This window comes from Papio anubis, chromosome 1 (genome assembly GCF_008728515.1).
Source record: "Papio anubis isolate 15944 chromosome 1, Panubis1.0, whole genome shotgun sequence".
Taxonomy (NCBI): Eukaryota; Metazoa; Chordata; class Mammalia; order Primates; family Cercopithecidae; genus Papio; species Papio anubis.
Window position 1 is genome coordinate 37,675,645 of NC_044976.1, and position 21,737 is coordinate 37,697,381.

At 43.3% G+C, this 21,737-nt stretch overlaps 1 protein-coding gene across 42 annotated transcripts in view; it reads left to right on the forward strand.

Annotated features, from left to right (window-relative positions):
• MACF1 (microtubule actin crosslinking factor 1) overlaps positions 1–21,737 on the forward strand; it is a 409,997-nt gene that overhangs the window by 378,263 nt on the left and 9,997 nt on the right. For 24 of the 42 annotated variants that reach the window (XM_031667185.1, XM_031667174.1, XM_031667208.1 and 21 more), the window contains 9 exons: positions 1,548–1,668; positions 2,260–2,423; positions 3,003–3,014; positions 3,815–3,977; positions 5,015–5,169; positions 7,390–7,464; positions 8,860–8,877; positions 12,073–12,190; positions 12,997–13,065. In XM_031667185.1, the coding sequence (XP_031523045.1) occupies positions 1,548–1,668; positions 2,260–2,423; positions 3,003–3,014; positions 3,815–3,977; positions 5,015–5,169; positions 7,390–7,464; positions 8,860–8,877; positions 12,073–12,190; positions 12,997–13,065 (895 nt within the window). The remainder of the gene's footprint in view (positions 1–1,547; positions 1,669–2,259; positions 2,424–3,002; positions 3,015–3,814; positions 3,978–5,014; positions 5,170–7,389; positions 7,465–8,859; positions 8,878–12,072; positions 12,191–12,996; positions 13,066–21,737) is intronic. The other 18 variants (XM_031667267.1, XM_031667265.1, XM_031667250.1 and 15 more) reach the window with 7 other exon arrangements.

Here is a 21,737-nt window from a genome sequence, read left to right on the forward strand (position 1 = left end):
TATATCCCCAGTAATGGGATGGCTGGGTCAAATGGTATTTCTAGTTCTAGATCCCTGAGGAATCGCCACACTGTTTTCCACAGTGGTTGAACTAGTTTACAGTCCCACCAACAGTGTAAAAGTGTTCCTATTTTTCCGCATCCTCTCCAGCACCTGTTGTTTCCTGATTTTTTAATGATCGCCATTCTAACTGGTGTGAGATGGTATCTCATTGTGGTTTTGATTTGCATTTCTCTGATGGCCAGTGATGATGAGCGTTTTTTCATGTGTCTGTTGGCTGTCTTTGCATCTTTTTCATCTCCAGCACCATCATCTCCTAAAGTCCAGACATACAGTAAACTAGAAGCCATTCTAAAATTCCACTTCATCTTTGCCTCCTTGCCTGACACTATTTGTCCATTCCAAATCTGCCTCCCCTTTCCTCATTCAGAAGGCTGTGATGTCTGGAGTTCCTTCTTTTCCTCTTCCCCCTACATCTAGCCACTCACCAGGGCTTGTCAGTCCCAGTTTCAAAATATCTCTTGGCTCCATCTTCCCAGCCCTGGCTCCAACCCTCACCGTGTTTTGCCTCAGTTACTGCAATGGTTTCTTAACCTGTCTTCTCACTGCTAGGCACTCCCTATCCCACACTTCCCCCCACCCCCATATCACTCCACCTTTTACACTGAAGCCAGAGTGATAGCTGTAAAGCATAGGTCGGATCATATCTCTTACCTGGATCGAAATCTTTCAGCTGCCCCCCATTGCTCTCAGAATAAATGGCCAACCCTTAGCCTGACACAGAAGCCTTTTGTGATCTGTCTCCTGCCTGCCTCTCCAACCCTGCCTCTTGCCATTCCTCTGATTGCATCCCCTGCCCAGCCAGTGAGTGGAGGGGTCCTGGTCACAGCACTGTCAGGCATCCCTGTCTCTCTTTAGGTTGCACCCTCTTCCAGGACTGCCTTCCTACCATTTGTTGACTATTTCTTCATTGCTCAGTGTGTCAGTCCATTTGCATTGCTCTAAAGGAATTCCTGAGACTGGGTAATTTATAAAGAAAACAGGTTTATTTTGGCTTACGGTTCTGCAGGTTGTACAGGAAGCATGGTGCCAATATCTGCTTCTGGTGAAGGCCTCAGGAAGCTTAGAATCATGGTGGAAGGCAAAGGGGAGCCAGCATGTTACATGGCAAGAGAGGGAAAGAGAGAAAGAGGAGGAGATAGCAGGCTCCTTTTAAACAGCCAGCTCTCATGTGAACTAACAGCAAGAACTCACTCATTACCATGGGGAGGGCACCAAGGCCATTCATGAGGAATTTGCCCCCATAACTCAATCACGTCCCATTAGACCTCACCTCCAACATTGGAAATCACATTTCAACACGAGATTTGGAGGGGACAAGTATCCAAACTACATAACATACCTCAGTAACTCAACTCAGGCACTGGCCTCCAGGCAGACTTTCCTACCACCACAAGCCATAAAGTACCCATCCTAGCTCTTCTTTTGCCCCCATAGGAGTAAAAATACAATTTTTAACTCTTTTTCATATTTTTTGTGTTTAACAGACGTTTATGGAGGAGATGACTCGCAAACAGCCTGATGTGGACCGGGTCACCAAGACATACAAAAGGAAAAATATAGAGCCTACTCACGCGCCTTTCATAGAGAAATCCCGCAGCGGAGGCAGTATGTTTCCAGCCCCCTCTGTTAGGATGCTTCATTCCTGCTAATTGAAGATGAGCACTTTCCAAATGCCTGTCAAAAAAAAATTGTATTCCATTTTTAAAAACCATGTTGGTTTTGAACCAAAATCTTTTGTTTTTGAAACTCACTTTTCTTACATTGACAGACAGTAGCTATACTCCATATTCTTGGATTGGTATGAAATTATGAGGTGGTTAAGCTTATTCTTTAACAGTGGCCTTTCCATTGTTTTGGTTATCAGCGCTAGCTGTTTACATTTGACTTGCACTAATTCAATCAGCAAAACAGCTCCTACAGCATATGTTGCTTTTTTAGTTGAGTTAATGTGTCATCAGCTCACTAAGGTGGGACAGAATTGCTTGGAGATATGTAGGCGGCAGGTAAGTATGTGCTGGGAGGATCAATACTTTTGGAATTAGTATACCTCCGTATCTAAATATTGCCAAGTCCCGTATTTCTTTTCTCAGTTACTGACTGGATATTATTCTAAAGATCTCCTAAGTTTATACATACAGCTATTTCTCCTTGTGTGCTAACCAGCTGTTCTAATCTTGTGTTTATTTTTCCTTTTAGGGAAATCCTTAAGTCAGCCAACCCCTCCTCCCATCCCAATCCTTTCACAATCTGAAGCAAAAAACCCACGGATCAACCAGCTTTCTGCCCGCTGGCAGCAGGTGTGGCTCTTAGCACTGGAGCGGCAAAGGAAGCTGAATGACGCCTTGGATCGGCTGGAGGAGGTAATGCCCTGCTGAGTGGCCTTCCCTGAAACAAAGTGATTTTTTCAATCAAAACACAGCCCTTCTGTGGCTCTCTAAATGTGAACCGTGTGTCCTAACTGACTTCTTCACAAATAGAAACAGACCTATACCAAGCCAGTACCCATTCTTTGAGGCCCCTGAATGAGAAAAGACACATTTATAAGAAAACCATTCATGACAAAGTAGGCCAAAGCTTCTAGGTGTGGAAAGCAAGAAAACAGCCAGTCCATAGTGAGGGCCAGGACGTGATCTGCCTCAGCATCTTGCTGTGGTTGGGAATCAGGAACAGAACTTTGGAAATTTGTCTCCAGATATGTAGCAGAGCACAAAAATGACCCTTGTTGAGCCTTTCATGTAAAAACAGATGCTACACAATTATGAAATAGGAGTAATTTTTAATGATTTTGTTATTTTATTAGTCTTCACTTGATCATGAAAAGCAACTCTATTTTGAAGTGTCATTACCCAGTAAAAAAAATATATAGTATTGTACTTCCTAGTTTCTAAAACAAGCCTCTAATATATTTTGTATTTTTTTATTTGTGCATATCAAAGCAGCTATGCCTGGAAGTGAGTGTTCTGTGTTTTATTTATTTTTTCCTTAGGTCAGTTGACTTCTAAGCTTATTGGGTTCTTGGTGCTTTTTTTCCCCCCATTCCTTCTAACTTTGGAGTTTGAAAGACCAAGGGGAAACTGCTGCACTGTTTAAGTCATTTTGAGTGTATATCATTAACATAGACTTAAGTAGCTGAAAATTGTCTTGCCCACTGCATAGGCCTGCTGTTTTCCATCAAGGCCAAATATTTAACATGGAGGTCAGGTGGGAAATTTGCTCTCTGGTGCCATTCCAAAGAAACATGCTTGGATACAACACTGGGTTCCCAATGCTTCCATCCAGAACTCGGATTTTCTCATTGAAATCTCAGAAGATAGTGGTAAACACGAGCCTCCTGATGTGAGCCCTATGTGTGATTATAATGCCTTTCAAAACAACATAACTGAGGAGTGCTAAGGATCTCCCTTCTGGGTTAGAATCCATTCCCTTGCATCTAAGAGAGTGATCCTTTGAAAAGCCCAAAGGGAAAGCAAGGCTGGCTTCACCCATTCTCATTCTATGTGCTCCATATTTTCCATGGTGGTTCAGTTATTGTTTCTCTTGCTATTCCATTATACCACAGCTCGTGTAAATAGTCATGGCTTTAAGTGAAGGAGCCAGATTGTGCCTTCACAAAAGAAGCAAACACACAGATTTCATTGTTGGTGCCCCCTGGAAGCATGGCTTTACTGAATGTCTGAAAGTTTGGTATGCTCTGGGCAACTTTTGAGGGCCCAAAAAATAAATCTTATTGACACTTCTGATTTCTGTGTAGTTGAAGGAATTTGCCAACTTTGACTTTGATGTCTGGAGGAAAAAGTATATGCGTTGGATGAATCACAAAAAGTCTCGAGTGATGGATTTCTTCCGGCGCATTGATAAGGACCAGGATGGGAAGATAACACGTCAGGAGTTTATCGATGGCATTTTAGCATCCAGTGAGTCTAGTCATCATCCCAAACATGGGTCACGCCTGGATTCCTTGCGCTTTGTAGAAGCTGTGATATTCTAGCTAAACAATCTTTCTGAAGCTGGCCAGGAGCTATGGCTCACACCTGTAATTTCAGCACTTTGGGAGGCAGGTGGCACAGGCATGGTGGCACACCTGTGGTCCTAGCTACTTGGGAGGCTGAGGTGAATCACCTGAGCCTGGGGAGGTCAAGGCTGCAGTAAACTGTAATCGTGCCATTGAAGTCCAGCCTGGGCAACAGAGTGAGACTCTGTCTCCAAAAAAAAAAAAAAAAGACAGTGGTTAACCAGAGGTTTTCAGCTGGGAAACAATATGATTCGCACTTCCCTTTGTGTAGCAGTTTGTCAAGAATCTAAGACAGTAATCTAAACATAGGAAAACTTCATACTATTAATTCCAAACTGTCACTATTCTGAAATAATCTAAATATTCAATAATTGTGGGGTGGGTAAGTATATTCTTGAGTGGTAGGTGTGTGGGTGGTTGTAATATTATGTTTATGCTTTTTGGTATATCTGAAATGTGGAATATTACCTTTTTTTCATTGCATTTGGGGTAGGGGGGCCTATAAGTGGATATGTATTACTTTTCAGGAAAAATCAAGACATAAATTTTTTTGCTCTTAAGTATTTATGGCCAAGAGTGGTGGCTCACACCTGTAATCCCAGCACTTTGGGAGGCCAAGACAGGTGGATCACTTGAGGCTGGGAGTTCAAGACCAGCCTGGCCAACATGGCAAAACCTCATCTCTGCTAAAAACACACAAAAAATTAGCCGGGCCTGGTGGCAGGCACCTGTATTCCCAGCTCCTTGGAAAGCTGAGGCAGGAGAATCGCTTGAATCTGGGAGACGGAAGTTGCAGTGAGCTGAGATTGCACCACTGCACTCTGCCTGGGTGACAGAGCGAGACCTTGTCTCAAAAAAAAAAAAAAAGGTATTTCTCTAACTGCTAACCAAACAAGTAAGCCCTCTTTTAAGTTTCAAAATATGATTCCTTTCCTCCAGAGTTCCCCACCACCAAGTTAGAAATGACTGCTGTGGCTGACATTTTTGACCGAGATGGGGATGGTTACATTGATTATTATGAATTTGTGGCTGCTCTTCATCCCAACAAGGATGCGTATCGACCAACAACCGATGCAGATAAAATTGAAGATGAGGTAAGGGAAATAATTATATTTTGAGTATACTTCTGGCTATAGGTTTATAATATCCTGAATTTGGTTGGGTTCAATGATCATATTAGCCTTTGACTTGTCTGTTGGGAGATAATTATTTGGAGTTCTATTTTGAGATCTCTTTTTAGATAGCATTTCAAAGAGTCCCAGAGGATCTCTGACATCTGAGCTCTAGCTCAGGCTAGATAGATTACTCAAGTGAGTCATGTCTGTGTGGTGCTCTGAAGTTTACAGAGAACCTTTGCAGGGTACCATACTCATCCTCGTTCACTTGTCCTGTGTTTTGGGATAGACTCATCTTACTCCTGAGCATGCTACCTGGAATCTAGGGAAATGGTCTACCAGTGTAGCATTTAAGGGTTATTTAAGGATTGAAATGAACTGAGCATGGTGGCTTACATCTGTAGCCCCAGCACATTGGGAGGTCAACATGGGAGGATCACTGGAGCCCAGGAGTTCGAGACCAGCCTGGGCAACATAGTATGATTCTGTCTGTCCCCCGCAAAAAAAAAAAAAATTAGCCAGGTATAGTGGCAAGTGCTTATAGCCCCAGCTACTCAGGAGACAGGTGGAAGAATGACTTGAGCATGGGAGGTCAAAGATGCAGTGAGCTGTGATCATGCCACTACACTCCAGCCTGGGCAACAGAGCAAGACTTGTCTCAAAAAAATAAATGTTTAAAAGGGGGGTAAAATGTAATGTTTAAAATGGTGTATGCCCATCATGCTTTCTGCCTTGTTAAAAACTACCACACTGGGCCAGGCGCAGTGGCTCACGCCTGTAATCCCAGCACTTTGGGAGGCCGAGGCGGGTGGATCACAAGGTCAGCAGATCGAGACCATCCTGACGAACATGGTGAAACCCTGCCTCTACTAAAAAATACAAAAAAAATAGCCGGGCGTGGTGGCGGGTGCCTGTAGTCCCAGCTTCTAGGGAGGCTGAGGCAGGAGAATGGCATTAACTCGGGAGGCGGTAGAGATCGTGCCACTGCACTCCAGCCTGGGCGACAGAGTGAGACTCTGTCTCAAAAAAAAAAAAAAAAAAAAAAAAAACTACCACACTGAAACTACCAAATTGATTAGTGCCATCTGGAAATCCTAGCATCTGTTGATAACAGATCTTGGGAAGGGAGAGGTGCTGGAATAGGTCTTAGGAGTGGCCCTGGAACACACCAGGACTTCCAGTCTCAGTCTCCTAGGGTGAAATTTAAAGCAGTTCATAATTTGCTTTATTAATAATTTGATTTTGATGTCAGCATATTAGTAGTTTTCTCTGAAGGAATTGTGAAGCAGGAATAAAGAATGTGTTATATAGTCACTTGGGAATTTCTTTCATGCCTTTTCTTTCTCAGTGTCTCAATTAGTTCACTTAGTAAGAACATATACTAATTTGAAAGGCAGAGATTCCCAGTGATATAACATTCTTTATTCCTACTTCAAAAGTAATATAATAAAGCAAATGCTGAACTGCTAAACTCACCAGGCTAATTGAGGCAGGCTCAGGGATCACGAGGTCCGGGAGATGGGGGCATGCAATGCGGGTGAGCCCCGTCTCTACTAAGTAAAAAATAGCGGGAGGGTGGCAGCCTGTAGTCCCAGCTACTCGGGAGGCTGGGAGGCCAGAGGAATGGCGTGAACCCGGGAGAGGCGGAGCTTGCAGTGAGCTGAGATCAGGCCACTGCACTCCAGCCTGGGCAACAAGCGCTTGAGACTCAAATCTCAAAAAAAAAAAAAAAAAAGAACATATACTAATTTGGAACAGATGATAAATGCATATGTCAGAAACCTGAAATACCTAAAAAGTAAATAATGAGCTGGGCGCGGTGGCTTATGCCTGTAATCCCAGCACTTTGGGAGGCTGAGGCAGGCAGATCACCTGAGGTTCAAGGCCAGCCTGACCAACATGGAGAAACCGTCTCTCTACTAAAAAAATACAAAAAATTAGCTGGGCGTACCTATAATCCCAGCCACTCGGGAGACTGAGGTAGGAGAATTGTTTGAACCCAGGAGGCGGAGGTTGCAGTGGAGCTGAGATCGCGCCATTGCCCTCCAGCCTGGGCAACAAGAGCGAAACTCCATCTCAAAAAGAAAAAAAAAAGTAAATATTGAATAGCCTCCCTGCTTATATGTAAAAATCTTTGTTTCTCTAAATAGGAAGTCTTACTGTACCCTTTACACTTTTCTTTTTGTTCACAACCAATAGGTTACAAGACAAGTGGCTCAGTGCAAATGTGCAAAAAGGTTTCAGGTGGAGCAGATCGGAGAGAATAAATACCGGGTAAGGAAGAGAAAAACCAATACTTTGTGGTGGTGGTTTCTCATATGTGGCTGATCCCACCTTTTCCTCCTGTTGCTTAGAGTCCCAGAGCCCATCAGACTTGAGATGTGGTCACACTCTCTGACCTCGTCTCTACAGATGCCAAGTGTCAGGTACCCTGTTCCATCTGAAAACTAGTCCATATCTACTTAGATAGTAGTAGTTTGTATTTGAGTTTTAAGATAGGAGATATTTCAGAGCTGTCACTTCACATCTGACAAAGTCTTTAGGGGGATGAAGGTACCTTTGGAAACAATTATATCTAATGACTGACCACTTACCCCCAAAGAGATGGTCATTGTGAGCCTGAGTGGCTCCCAGGCTAGAGAGGCCTGGGGAAACTGTGTTGAAGCCCCAACAGATACTGTGCCTGCTCTGGGCTGGGCTACAAATGGGGCCCAGGAGCCCTGAGGAGACATCAGGCTCAGTGGTCTTCTCTGGAAAGCCATGCTAGGTGTGGCGATAACTGACAGTGAACTATACTTGTATTTTAGCTTCTTTTGGGACCAGGGTCAGGGACATAGAAGAATCTGAAACAGGTCTCCTAAAATATATCAGCAGCTCATCAGGATTCTCTAAAGTCCTAAGAAAAATCTCTGATTGGCAAAGAGGATTTAGATTGCACTAAGAAACACAGGAAGATCCATGTTTCATTAGTATATCCAAAATGTCCTCAAAGTACATCACATCCACCCCATGCTACCGTTTCCTGAGGAGCACTGGATGAATCTGCCTTAAATATAACCTAGGGCATTTAGTTAATAAAGCTCCAGGTGATCTTATGCCTGCTTGTTGGGTTTTGTTTTCTTGTTTTTAATTATTAGAGAAATAACAAGAACAACATAGAGTGGAGAGTTAGTTCATAGTTTATAAAACCACATCCCTGGCCAGGCATGGTGGCTCACACCTGTAATCCCAGAACTTTGGGAGGTAGGGGCAAGTGAGCAGATCACTTGAGGTCAGGAATTCAAGACCAGCCTGGCCAACATGGTGAAACACCGTCTCCACTAATAACACAAAAATTAGCTCGGCTTGGTAGTGCACGCCTGTAATCCCAACTACTAGGGAGGCTGAGGCAGGAGAATTGCTTGAACACCGGGGTTGGAGGTTGCAGTGAGCTGCGATCACGCCACTGCACTCCAGCCTGGGCAACAGAGCGAGACTCTCAAAAAAAATAAATAAATAAAATTAAAACCACATCCCTATGGCAGGAGCTTGATAAGAATATGTTCGGTGTGTGTCACTTTGACAGAAGAACGTAATGATATGATTTTCATTCCTTAGTGTTAATTTGACAAAATGTTCTCTTTTTTTTTCCCCTCCTTTTCCTCCATCCTTTACTCTTACTGTCTTTAGTTCTTCCTCGGCAATCAGGTACAGTGTGCCTTGCAATGTTCTCCTTCTCAATGGATATGGTCTGTGTAGCTAATGCTGCCTGTTCTTCGCTATGGGGAGAGGATGTACTCTGAAGCATGCCTGGGTCACACCTGGTTGTCTTACCAAGTGGAGAAACTGCTGATGAGGCCAGCATTGCAAAGCTATCTTAGCAGCAAAAGAATATAAGTATAATTTTTTTATAAAGGAGATGAAGTGGAGGAAACTGAAGCTATGGTATCAATCCATTCCACTTCTAAAAAGAGAATGGTTTTGTACTTCTGTGTTAGAAGTCACATTACCAAACAGCACAGTTCTTATTTATGTTAGAATCTTTTGACAGTTAATAAATTTTGTAATGTATGGTAAGTCAATTCCCGAAGAACTTCAGTACTGTTTAAATATGTTTTTAATATTTCTAGTTACTTATATTGCATTTTATAATTACAAGGTACCTGAGAAGTGTAGTGTGGAGATCATAATTGGCCGTGGCCTGAAGTATGCTGATGATGGCCAGCCATCCAAGATTTAATGGGACCAAATTAGACTTGCAAAAAAGATTGGATGCTTTGACTCCACTTGGTAACTCTAACCTTTCAGATCTTTTTGAGTGCTGTGGGGTCCTGTGTCCTCCAATGTGGAAGGAAGTTGCATGAGTAAAATCTGTCTCTCTGATATGAAATTATAAACCCTAAGAGTTGATTTGAGGCCCTCAAACATCCCAGGCCTTGCAAGTCACTATAGAAATGTTCTAGGCAAGTGAGAAGAATAGGGGATAAGAGAAAAAAACTAAAGATGAGAACAAACTGACTTTAAAAAAAAAATCATTGCTTGAGAGTGTCCAATATGCCTATATGCTGGTGACTGTGTGTGAATGCTAGGGTGCCTTTGAAGAGGGTGCCGACACCCTCTTCTAGTGCTCCATTGACCTGGGGAGGGTCAGGTGAGTTCTAATGTTGGGAACGGAATTATGAAGTTCATTTTATACACAGGCACCTGAGGCCTCAAAGATCACATGCCTACTCTCACACAGCTAATGTCAGCCACTGCAAGAACTCAAGTCCCTGTAAGGGGTTTTCCTTTTGAAAGGTGGAAACAAAGTTACTGACCCTTAGGACTCTTATTCTGAGTTCTTTGCCTCACTGACAACCCTGTCCTACCAGGTGTGCACAGGTCTCCATTTTTAGAGCTGCCGTGATCCCTCCCACCACTCGTGACTCTGGCCTCAACCTCCCCAGCTACAGTGGCTGCTGGCTTGGTCAAACCTCCTTTCCCCCATAACTTAGCAGAAACAAGTTAGAATCTTTCAAAGAGAGCTTTAGTGAGAAATTAAGTTGGGGGGGACATGAAATAAATGGAGTGATAAATTATAGTACACAGTATTCCAAGAATAAAGTACTCCCGGGCTTCCTTCCTGATTCACCCTGGGGCACAGGCGCATACTCCCTGCCTCTCACCCATCCAGAGAAAACCCTTTGCAGTGATTCAGGCCAGCACTGCTCTTGGGTGGAATCCTCCATGTCTCAGGACCTCCCACAGGGCTTCCCATTTTCACTTGTGGGGCCCAACTTCTGGGAGGGGGGCTCTCACAGAGTCTGGCGGGGGGCAACTTCCTTCCCAAGACAGGAGGTGTATTCTCTTTCAAGTCTGGGTTCAGTGCTGCTGCTACCACACAGTGGTTTTGCTGTAGTCACTTTGTATAAACATGTTTAAATTGTATCAGATGAGAGGTGTGGTACTACTTTTATTTTCAAAGTAAAGGGCTGGGAGGGAGGATACGGTATTTTTCAATCGCCTTGCCCATGCAAATAGTGCATTTGAGTCAGAGCAGCTAAGGAATATAGAGAATTACCACAAATATATTAATTTTGAGGGAGGAAGGCTATATGACCTCAGATATCCTTTCTTGCATTTTCAGTTTTTCTGCCTTGTTTTAAAGTTAGAGTTGTCCTTTATAACATTGAAAATCCTACCACCTCCATACCTGAGGGACCCCTGAATTAAATAATTTTAGGAATTCCATTTCTCCAACCAAATGTTTGTTTGTTTTGGAAACTCTGCATACTTCTCTTTTGTTGCTCCTTACTTCATTTTGGAAAGAGGATAATTTATGCCATGAGAAACTCCAAATGTTTAGAGCTGGGAAGTAGGAATGTTTGGGCAAGAAAAAAGGGAAAACATAAATAATCAGAAATGCTTGTTTTAGCATCTAAAATGATTATTGGATACTGTTTATAATCATCGTGGGAGCTGCAATTTTTCATTGCTTCAACTCAATTTTAGTATAAATATGACCTAATCATTTGTTCAGCTGAAGAAACTTTTCTTCTGGTGACATTGCAATTAGCAAATACTTCAGGTTTATTTCTGAAAACCTGATGCAGAAAATCAAATTTTCTTCTAAGCTTGTAATAATGATGCTTTGCAAAGGTTTCCTTAAGGCTTGAAATAGTATTTGCTATTTTCCATTTAGCTTTAAAGCATACTGTATTCAGAAGTTGACATCCACCATCTTTCTTTTAGGAAAACAAATTAGCATACCAAGAATATGAATTTTTAATTGGGCAGAATCTCTTTTAAAAAATTCAAATGACCTAACACTTTGTCTGCCTTCCTACCTCTCCTTTTGGTGCAGAGGCAGTGGTGTGACCATTAAAAGTTAATTTTATCCCAATAGAAAGTATATTGGCTGGGTGCAGTGTCTCATGCCTATAATCCCAGCCCTTTGGGAGGCTGAGGCTGGCAAATCACAAGGTTAGGAGTTCGAGACCAGCCTGACAAACATGGTGAAACTCTGTCTCTACTAATAATATAAAAATTAGCTGGGCGTGGTGGCACACGCCTAATAAACCCAGCTACTTGGGAGGCTGAGGCAGGAGAATCGCTTGAACCTGGGAGGCAGAGGTTGCAGTAAGCCGAGATCACGCCATTGTACTCCAGCCTGGGCAACAAGAATGAAACTCTGTCTCACAAAGAAAAAAGTATATCAAGACACCAGTCTTCAGGTTGATATTTCTGCTTTTCTATTTTTAAAATCCTTTTGTGAAATATATAAAAATGCAAAATTGTGAGAGTTAAAAATTCTCCCGTAGCTATCAAATTGTCATTCCTGTCTGAATACAGTCTGCTTTGGGAGAAAAATACAGATCTACTTTAAGACATATATATTAATTAAATTTCCTTTTGATTCTACAGTTTGGGGATTCTCAGCAGTTGCGGCTGGTCCGTATTCTGCGCAGCACCGTGATGGTCCGCGTTGGTGGAGGATGGATGGCCTTGGATGAATTTTTAGTGAAAAATGATCCCTGCCGAGGTAAGGAACCATTCTGGGCATGAATTACGTGTTAGCTATGCCCCCAGCAGTGATCTTTTATTACAGGAAGCACTGATGGTGGGGTCTGTCTGTTTTTATTTTGTTAAGCTGCCCGGGTGTCATCCCACTAGCACAGATTAGAACTCAGGGGTGCCAGCATAGGCCAGGGAGAAAAAGCTGAAGAGGTTGATGCCGTTTGGGGAGGTAGGTCTAGAGGAATGCAGTAATGAGAATTAAGAATGTATTGGTGTTACTTGAATGTTTCAGTTTGGGGTATTAAATTAACACTATCCTAGAAAGGAGCCTGGTGAAGCCCTTTAGGTTCCCTCTTAGTGCCTCAGATCCCTTTGCCTGTAATTCCTGTGACTGACACTCAGGGAGGGTGTTAGGCCCTTCTCATCCAGGGAAGAACTGGTGAGCCCCCTAGACCAGGAGGGAGGATGAAGACACCTACGTGTAAGCCCATTCACTTGTAAGGCAGGTGGCCACCTAAGCAAGACCATGGGTTGTCTTTCTATTAAATGTGAAAAGGCTGGCCCACCAGCCCAGAAGCATAAGGAAACTGTCAATTTAATGAGTGGTGGCACCTGCAGCTAGGGGGTGTGTGGGAACTGCAACAGGGAAGAGATGACCAATTCCAATTGCTAAATCCTCTTCAGCTGTGTCCTTGCCTTTTTCCTGTTAGCAGAGCTGCATGTGGGTGCACAAGAGGCTCCCCCACTGTCTGCCAATTTGTCTTTCTTGACTAGTTTCTGCGTTTCCTGCCCTGTCTCTGTTTCTTTGTGTTTACATATTTTTTATTCTAGTTCACCATCCTGGGAGTAAAATAAAGCGCTCTGATTCCAGCTCTTCGATTTCCAGTCAGTCTCCCATAGGTTGGCTTTTAAGCTTTGTCCCTCTTCCTCACACCCTAGCCCATTGAGAATGGCTTTGCTTCTTAAACTGTAACATCTCTTGGTTCTGTGTATCTGCTGCATTCATGAATGCTTGAAATGGCCAAACCATAGCTTTTCTAACTACTCAAGTTGATGGTGCATAAAATACTGTTGAGACTGTCCGTGGAATTTGTTTTGAGTTTCTATTTAACAAATACTTGTATAGTTTTATGTGCCACAGACTGTTACAAGTACTTTACAAGTAACACATTTATGCCTCATATGAGGTGTAGATGCTTTTATCTGTGTTTTACAGAATAGGAAATTGAGGCATAGAAAACATAAATATTTTGCCCAAAGACAACAACTAGTAAATGGCAGAGATGAGATTCAAATTCAGGGCAATCAGAGTCTAGAGTATGTGCCCCTAGCCAGCATGTTTCAGAGACTGACACACCTTTGTGTGTGTTTATTATTGGATCAGCCTGCATAATTATTAAGGTTTATTTATAAACCTAGCAGAAATGTTTATTGTACAGTACATAACTTCTTTGGAAATGATTTATAGTCATATTCTGAAGCATTGAGTGAGGACAGAGCTAAACACAGCAGTTTTCACATGAATTCAGATATGCCCATAAGTAGTTCCTCTTATTTTAATTCATTTGTGTTTACTACAGTAAACCAGAGTAAAAGTTCAGCAGTAATAATTTTCATTAGATGTTCCTTTTTTAAAAAAAATTGGGGCCAGGTACAGTGGAATCCCAGTAGGTTGGGAGCCTGAGGCAGGAGGATTGCTGGAGCTCAGGAGTTCAAGACCAACCTGGGCAACATAGTGAAACCCCGTCTCCAAAAAAAATTTTTTTTAATTATCTAAGCATGGTGGTATACACCTGTGTAGTCCTAGCTACTCTGGAGGCTGAGGTGGGAGTATTGCTTGAGCCTAGGAATTCAAAGCTACAGTGAGCCATGATCGTGCCACTGCACTCCAGCCTGGGCAACAGGGCAAGACTTTGTCTACAAAAAATTAACTTTGAAAACACTTTCTGATAAAAATTTGAAAGTATTTAGTTTTAGAATTTAAAAGTCGTCTTTTATTGCTTTAATGAGAAACAATATATGCCATTTTAACTTTAACTCAGTAAAACAACTTTATTCCTTTTCAAATCTATGAATAAGGTCCATTTTTCCTGTCACGTATGATGGTACTAAATAAAAGATATATTGCATGTGGCATTTTGGAATCCTTGATTGCCGTTTCTTTGCTGCCTGCTCTGTTTGTGATAACATCATGCTGCTGGCCCAGGAGAACACTGCTTGCTTTGTCCTTATCTTAGTATCTGAAATTTGGAATCCCAAGGAAATTGGGGAGGGCCATCTAGAAGCTATTTTCTATGAAAGCTAGTCACCTTTTTTAGCATCCCTTGGAGCAAACAAGGTAAGACTTTCCTGTGTCTCTCCAGGACTGCTCTCCTGGAACTCAGTAATCATCTCAATCCATTGGCTGTGGAGAGAACTCTCCAGAAGTTTTAAATTTCATAACTTTATTAGCGATGGGCAGGATGTGCTATCTTCAATCAAATAAAAAATGGTTCTAGGCAATGAACACCTAAGGACTAGGATGGATTATAATAAGGTAGAAGGGTGTGAAGGTTGAGAAGAGAACAAAGTTATTTGAAAAACTGTATTGGAAGTTCTATAAGGATTAATATGACTTCTGGAAACACTGCTTACAGTAGGTTTTGTACTCATTGATGTTGCATATTTCCTTGGGTCTCTGGACCACAGAGAATGCTATACTGAGGACAGTACAAAGTGACAAGGTTCTTAACACCAGTGTGCACTATCATTTCTTACCTCCCTTTACACAGCTATTTTAAAAGGTAGAACGTATCTCAAACTGCATATTGCTTTAGTCATGTGTAAAAAAATGAAAATATTTTGCTAGCTAGATTTGCCAATCTCCTGGTACTGTGAAAATCAGATATTTCAGTTTCTGAATTTATCCATGGCGCAGGAAATCATGATGTTTTGGATGGAGAGAAAACCAATGCTCCTGCCTAGATAATAGGTATACCTGTACCTAAGGTACTGTGTATGTTTTTGATCATTAGACATATTAGCTCCCCCAGATAAGTGAAGATCTAAGAAATTTCATTTATGAAGATTTAAAAGACACATTTTGGCATAGAACTGATTTTTTTCAGATTGTTATACAAATAACATAAAATTTACCACCCTAACCATTTTTAAGTACAAGACTGAGTACATTTGTGTCGTACTACTGTCACCACCATCCACCCACAGAAGTCTCTTCGTCTTATAAAACTGAAACCCTATAGCCGTTAAACAATAGGTTAGAACTGAATTTTAACATGCCCGCACCAGCCAGTGTCAGGTGGCCAGCATAACTCCCTTAGCAAAGACAGCCTCTTTGGTGGTTGATGAACTGAGCTTGAGGTGGCTGCCATCATGGTCTGGTTCTGCAGGTTCAATGGTAGATCTTTTCTCCAGTGAAAAGAATGGTGAGGGGGAAAATCCTATCACAGTAGTCAACCTAGTACTAGGTATCTTCTCTTTTTTTTAACTTTATAATACCCAATGTTAGGAAAATATTTGAATCAATGTAAACATTAAAAGTACCTTTACTACTAAATTCAAGTGCTAGGACATAAATTTTGCTTAATTAGAATTTGGTGTTTCCTTCTAGTTTGAGAAAAATGTTTACTTTCTACTTTTGGGATTGCCCCAGAAATCAGTTTTCACAGCTTCCGTTTATTGTTTGTTGTTGCCTCCTCCCATCCCAGCCTTTTCTAGCTTATCAAAGTATTAATTGCCCTCTTAACACCTTTTTTAATTCTTAAAATTGGCCACTTTTAAGTTTATTTCTGAAGAAATAGCTTTCATTTCTTCCAAGTGGTGTATATAAAATGTTCCTTACCAAGAATCGTTTCATTGCCTTGCATCTTCAAATATTTTCTTTTAAAATGCAAATATCTTGGCCGGGCGCGGTGACTCACGCCTGTAATCCCAGCACTTTGGGAGGCCGAGACGGGCGGATCACAAGGTCAGGAGATCGAGACCATCTGGCTAACACGGTGAAACCCCGTCTCTACTAAAATACAAAAAATATTAGCCGGGCGTGGTGGCGGGCACCTGTAGTCCCAGCTACTCCGGAGGCTGAGGCAGGAGAATGGCGTGAACCCGGGAGGTGGAGCTTGCAGTGAGCCGAGATAGCGCCACTGCACTCCAGCCTGGGCGACAGAGCAAGACTCCGTCTCAAAACAAAAACAAAAATAAAATGCAAATATCCATGTGAGTTATAGCATATTAAGCTAATATTAGCTAGGCATGGCTTAGCATAAATTAATTATTCATTGGTCTCTTGACCGAGATGAGAGCACCAGAAATATGGGAATTTTACTGTTGTGAGCTTAAGAGCATAAAGACCAAGAAGATGGAAATTACAGAGAGAGGAAGGAAAATAAAAGGGAGAAGACAAGACTCTAAAACCCCAATTTAAGTAAGCCATTATTTTTATTTTTCACTTGAATTTAGAACTTACTTTTTTTTTTTTTTTGGAGACAGAGTCTTGCTGTGTCACCCAGGCTGGAGTGCAGTGGCACAGTCTCGGCTCACTGCAAGCTCCGCGTCCCAGGTTCACACCATTCTGCTGCCTCAGCCTCCCCAGCACTGGGACTATAGGCGCCCACCGCCACACCCGGCTAGTTTTTTTGTATTTTTAGTAGAGACGGGGTTTCACCGTGTTAGCCAGGATGATCTGGATCTGACCTCGTGATCCGCTGGCCTCGGCCTCCCAAAGTGCTGGGATTACAGGCGTGAGCCGCTGCACCTGGCAAGTTTAGACCTTCTAAATGAGGCATCATGGAAACGTGCAGGAGCTAGCTAACCACTGTTTACAGTCTCAGATTACCTTAATGCCTATATTGCGTGCCTTTGGCATGGCTGTAGTAACCTGGAAGGATGACGATAGGGAATTGTTCACACATCTTTGCATCTCTAGCCAGTGAAATACTATACCAAGAGGTGACCATTGACTAGAGATTTCCCTGTGAAAACAGGGACTGTCTCGTTATGTTTATTTGTTTCGTTATGATGTGTAAGCGTACCCTAAGAAGAATGACAAACTGTATTTTCCCAGCATCCTGCATGCACCCAGCTAGGAAAGCAAGTGAGACACCCTTTGGGCCCTCAGCAGTCATTTAATGAGGCGTTACAATGTACCTACCTCATGATAGCTTCTGGGACTAACAGGGTCATGACATAGGAGATCAGCATAGGATCCTGTGATAGAATTAAACAGATTATCAGATCACAAAATGCACAGGTTAAATGTGTTGCCGTTAACATGGGATAATCTTCCTTCTTGTACTATCTTTCTTATGGAAAGCTATTCTATCTGCTCTTTTAAATTGCTTTAACAGTCTATATGTAGTAGATGTTGGCAGTCACAAATTTAACCTTGTGGTTTCAGTCATGAAAATTCATGGATTTGCATTTGTGGCTGGCGTGCAAGAGAGCCGGTCACACAGCGAGAGAGTGAGCCTCACTGGCCACTGACTCCTCCTTCAACACAGCTTGGTGCTTCTGTTCTTCATCCCCATGAAATAATGAGCACTTCTTAATGGAAGCACTTCTTAGTGAGTTCATGAAGGTTGCGAGATCTGTTCCTTGAAACTGTTGAGAGACTATTGTTTTCAGAGGCTATTTCAGAGAAACAGAGGCTACTCTGTTTCACGGATACTTACTGAAACCCTAAATGCAAGCCTGGCACTGGGATCCAAAGGTAAATTAAGATGATGGTCCCTGCCTGCAGAAGCTCTCAGCCTAGTGCAGGGAACAAACATGTGAATACATGCCCTTCTATTTGGTAAAATGAATAGTTGAGAGAGCAAGAGAGGAAGAGATGACTGCCCATTAAGATGGAGAAGGTATCAGGAAAAGGACGTATTGGGCCGGGCATAGTGGCTCACACATATAATCCCAACACTTTGGGAGGCCTAGTGGGGAGGATCACTTCAAGCCAAAAATTTAAGACCAGCCTGGGCAACATAGCAAGACCCCATCTCTGTTTTAAAAATAAATATAGGCCGGGTGCAGCAGCTCATTCCTGTAATCCCAGCACTTTGGGAGGCCGAGGTGGGCAGATCATGAGGTCAGGAGTTCGAGACCAGCCAGGCCAATATGGTGAAACCCAGTCTCTACTAAAAATACAAAAAAACTCGCCGGGCATGGTATCATGAGCCTGTTGTCCCAGCTACTTGGGAGGCTGAGGCAGGAGAATTGCTTGAATCCAGTAGCTAGAGGTTGCAGTGAGCCGAGACTATGCCACTGCACTCTATCCTAGGCAATAGAGGGAGACTCTGTCTCAAAAAATAATAATAATAAATATATGGCCAGGCACGATAGCTCACACCTGTAATCCTAGCATTCTGGGAGGCTGAGCCGGGCAGATCACCCGAGGTCAGGAGTTCAAGACCAGCCTGGCCCACATGGTGAAACCCTGTCTGTACTAAAAATACAAAAATTAATTGGGCCTGGTGGTGTACATATGTAACCCCAGCTACTCGAGAGTCTGAGGCAGGAGAATCGCTTGAACCGAGGAGGCGGAGGTTGTGGTGAGCTGAGATTGTGCTACTGCACTCTAGCCTGGGCGACAGAACAAGACTCCATCTCAAAAAATAACTAAATAAAAGGCCGGGCGCGGTGGCTCAAGCCTGTAATCCCAGCACTTTGGGAGGCCGAGACCATCCTGGCTAACACGGTCATCCTGGCTAACACGGTGAAACCCCGTCTCTACTAAAAAATTTTTAAAAAACTAGCCGGGCGAGGTGGCGGGCGCCTGTAGTCCCAGCTACTCGGGAGGCTGAGGCAGGAGAATGGCGTGAACCCGAGAGGAGGAGCTTGCAGTGAGCTGAGATCCGGCCACTGCACTCCAGCCTGGGTGACAGAGCAAGACTCCGTCTCAAAAAAAAATAAAAAAATAAAAATAAATTGTGTGTGTGTGTGTGTGTGTGTGTGTCAGTGTATGTGTGTATATACTGCACTCCGGTCTGGGTGACAGAGTGAGACCCTATCTCAAGAAAAAAGGTTTTGAAAAAGGAAAAGGAGGTGTTGCTTCAGCTACATCTTAAAGGAGGTAACACTTGACCAGACAGGAAAAGGGATCTGGATGTTCTCAGTACAGAAACCCCATGTTCATATGAACAGAAGTGTCAGCAGCTGAAAAAGTAAGAGGACAAGTAGTCCCATGGAACTGCAGCCAAGTGTACAAGGTTAGCGACCAGATAAGACTCTGGACAGGGGTCAGCATCAGGGGCCAGGTGATGGATGCCAGACCACTGGGTCCTGGGTACTTGCCACATTGTGCCTTCCTAGTCCCCAAGATGTGGTCCTTAAAAAAAATGAAAAGCCATGGTCAAATGCATTTGGGAGATGCTGAGTTAAAGCTCTCCCAAGCAGGGAAATACAGAGGACCAAACCCCTTTTGTAGGAAAACCCTAGAAAACCTCACTTGGTGAATTCTGCTATAAGCAGTGAAACACTATGGAAGGATTCTGAACTGTTAACAGATTTTCATTTAGAAATTTATTCTGTAAAATACAAAAATTAGCCAGGCAAGGTGGTACATGCCTATAGTCCCAGCTACTTGAGAGGCTGAGGTCGGGGGATCGCTTGAGCCTGGGAGGTGGAGGCTACAGTGAGCCATGTTTGCGTCACTGCACTCCAGCCTGAGTGACGAAGTAAGACCCTATCTCAAAAAAAAAAAAAAGAAAAGAAAAAGAAAAAAATGCATTCTGCAGAATGAGAGAATGAGTGAGGGCTGGGTGGGTGGTGAGATGAGAAACAAGGAGGCCAGTGGGAAGGCTGCTACAGATACCCAGTGGGGAGGGGGTGCTCCATGAAACACCTGAGTGCAAGGGGGCGTGCACAGGCTCAGGGATTCAAGAGGCAGTGAATCAATAGACTGAACTGTCCTGGAGAGGGAGGGACCCTACGTTAGTGCCCAGGGTTTGGTTCCCAGCTCTGGTCATGTCTTATCAGCCATTGGATATAACTTCTGGCATCCAGCGGGGAGGCCTGCCCTGCTAATTACATTTGGAGTTAAGGTGTGACTGTATGGTGGCACTGAAGCCTCGGTGGTGAAGCTCATCAGCAGGTGGAGTCCTAAGAGGAGAAACGGGACTGTGGACAGATCAGAGGACACCCATGTTTTAGAAGTGGGAAGAGGTCAGCAAGGGGAGCAAGAAGTCCTTGAAGTCAGGGAGGACAGGGTTTCAAAACCAAAGAGAGAGCAAGCGTGTAGTAACCCCTCCCGTGCAAGTTACAACAATGAGGAGGATGCTTTACCTAACAAATTGTCAGATTTTTTCCTGTATGTGCACTCATGCTCATATCAGCACAATAATTGGCCAGAATGAAGTAAATTTAATATACTCATATTATTTTGGAGAATGTACACTAGTATAACATTTTTGGAATCAGCTGGCATCTGTCCTTATGACACATGGTTGACATTTATCAATTGATGTTTTTACCTAAGGTAAAACATCATGTAATTTCTCCCCAGAAAATCTACATGAAATTTATCTAGGCTGGTAGGTGGCTCACACCTGTAATCCCAGCAGCACTTTGGGAGGCAAGGTAGAGCCCGAATCCGCGAGGTCAGGAGGTCGAGACCATCCTAGCTAACACGGTGAAACCCGTCTCTACTAAAAAATACGAAAAATTAGCCAAGAGGCGCGGTGGCTCAAGCCTGTAATCCCAGCACTTTGGGAGGCCGAGACGGGCGGATCACGAGGTCAGTAGATCGAGACCATCCTGGCTAACACGGTGAAACCCCGTCTCTACTAAAAAATACAAAAAACTAGCCGGGCGAGGTGGCGGGCGCCTGTAGTCCCAGCTACTCGGGAGGCTGAGGCAGGAGAATGGCGTAAACCCAGGAGGTGGAGCTTGCAGTGAGCTGAGATCCGGCCACTGCACTCCATCCTGGGCGACAGAGCGAGACTCCATCTCAAAAAAAAAAAGAAAAAAGAAAAAAAAAAGAAAAATTAGCCAAGCGTGGTGGCGGGCGCCTGTAGTCCCAGCTACCCAGGAGGCTGAGGCAGGAGAATTGCTTGAACCCAGAAGGCAGAGGTTACAGTGAGCCAAGATTGGGCCACTGCACTCCAGCCTAGGCAACAGACCAAGACTGTCTCAAAAAAGAAAAAAGAAATTTATTCTAAGGAAATATAGTGGGTACATGCAAAATGTTTTACAAATTGTCATAGCATTGGCTACAATGTTTAAAATATTTAAACAAAAATGCAATATTGGACTGGTTAAATAAATTCACATCCATATGATGAAATAATACATAGCAGCTAGTTAAAATTTTGCATGAGACATGTAGGGCATGGAGGAAAGTTTCTGGGGTGGCTCAACGCCTGTAATCCTAGCACTTCGGGAGGCTGAGGCGGGTGGATCACCTGAGGTCAGGTCAGTGTTTTTGAAACCCTGTCCTCCCCTGGCTTCAAGGACGCCTGCTCCCTTGCTGACAGCTCCTCCCTGCGCACTTCCAAAACATGGGTGTCCACTGGGTCTGTCCACAGTCCCGTTCTCCCTCTTAGAGATATATATACACACACATATATACACATATACACACACGT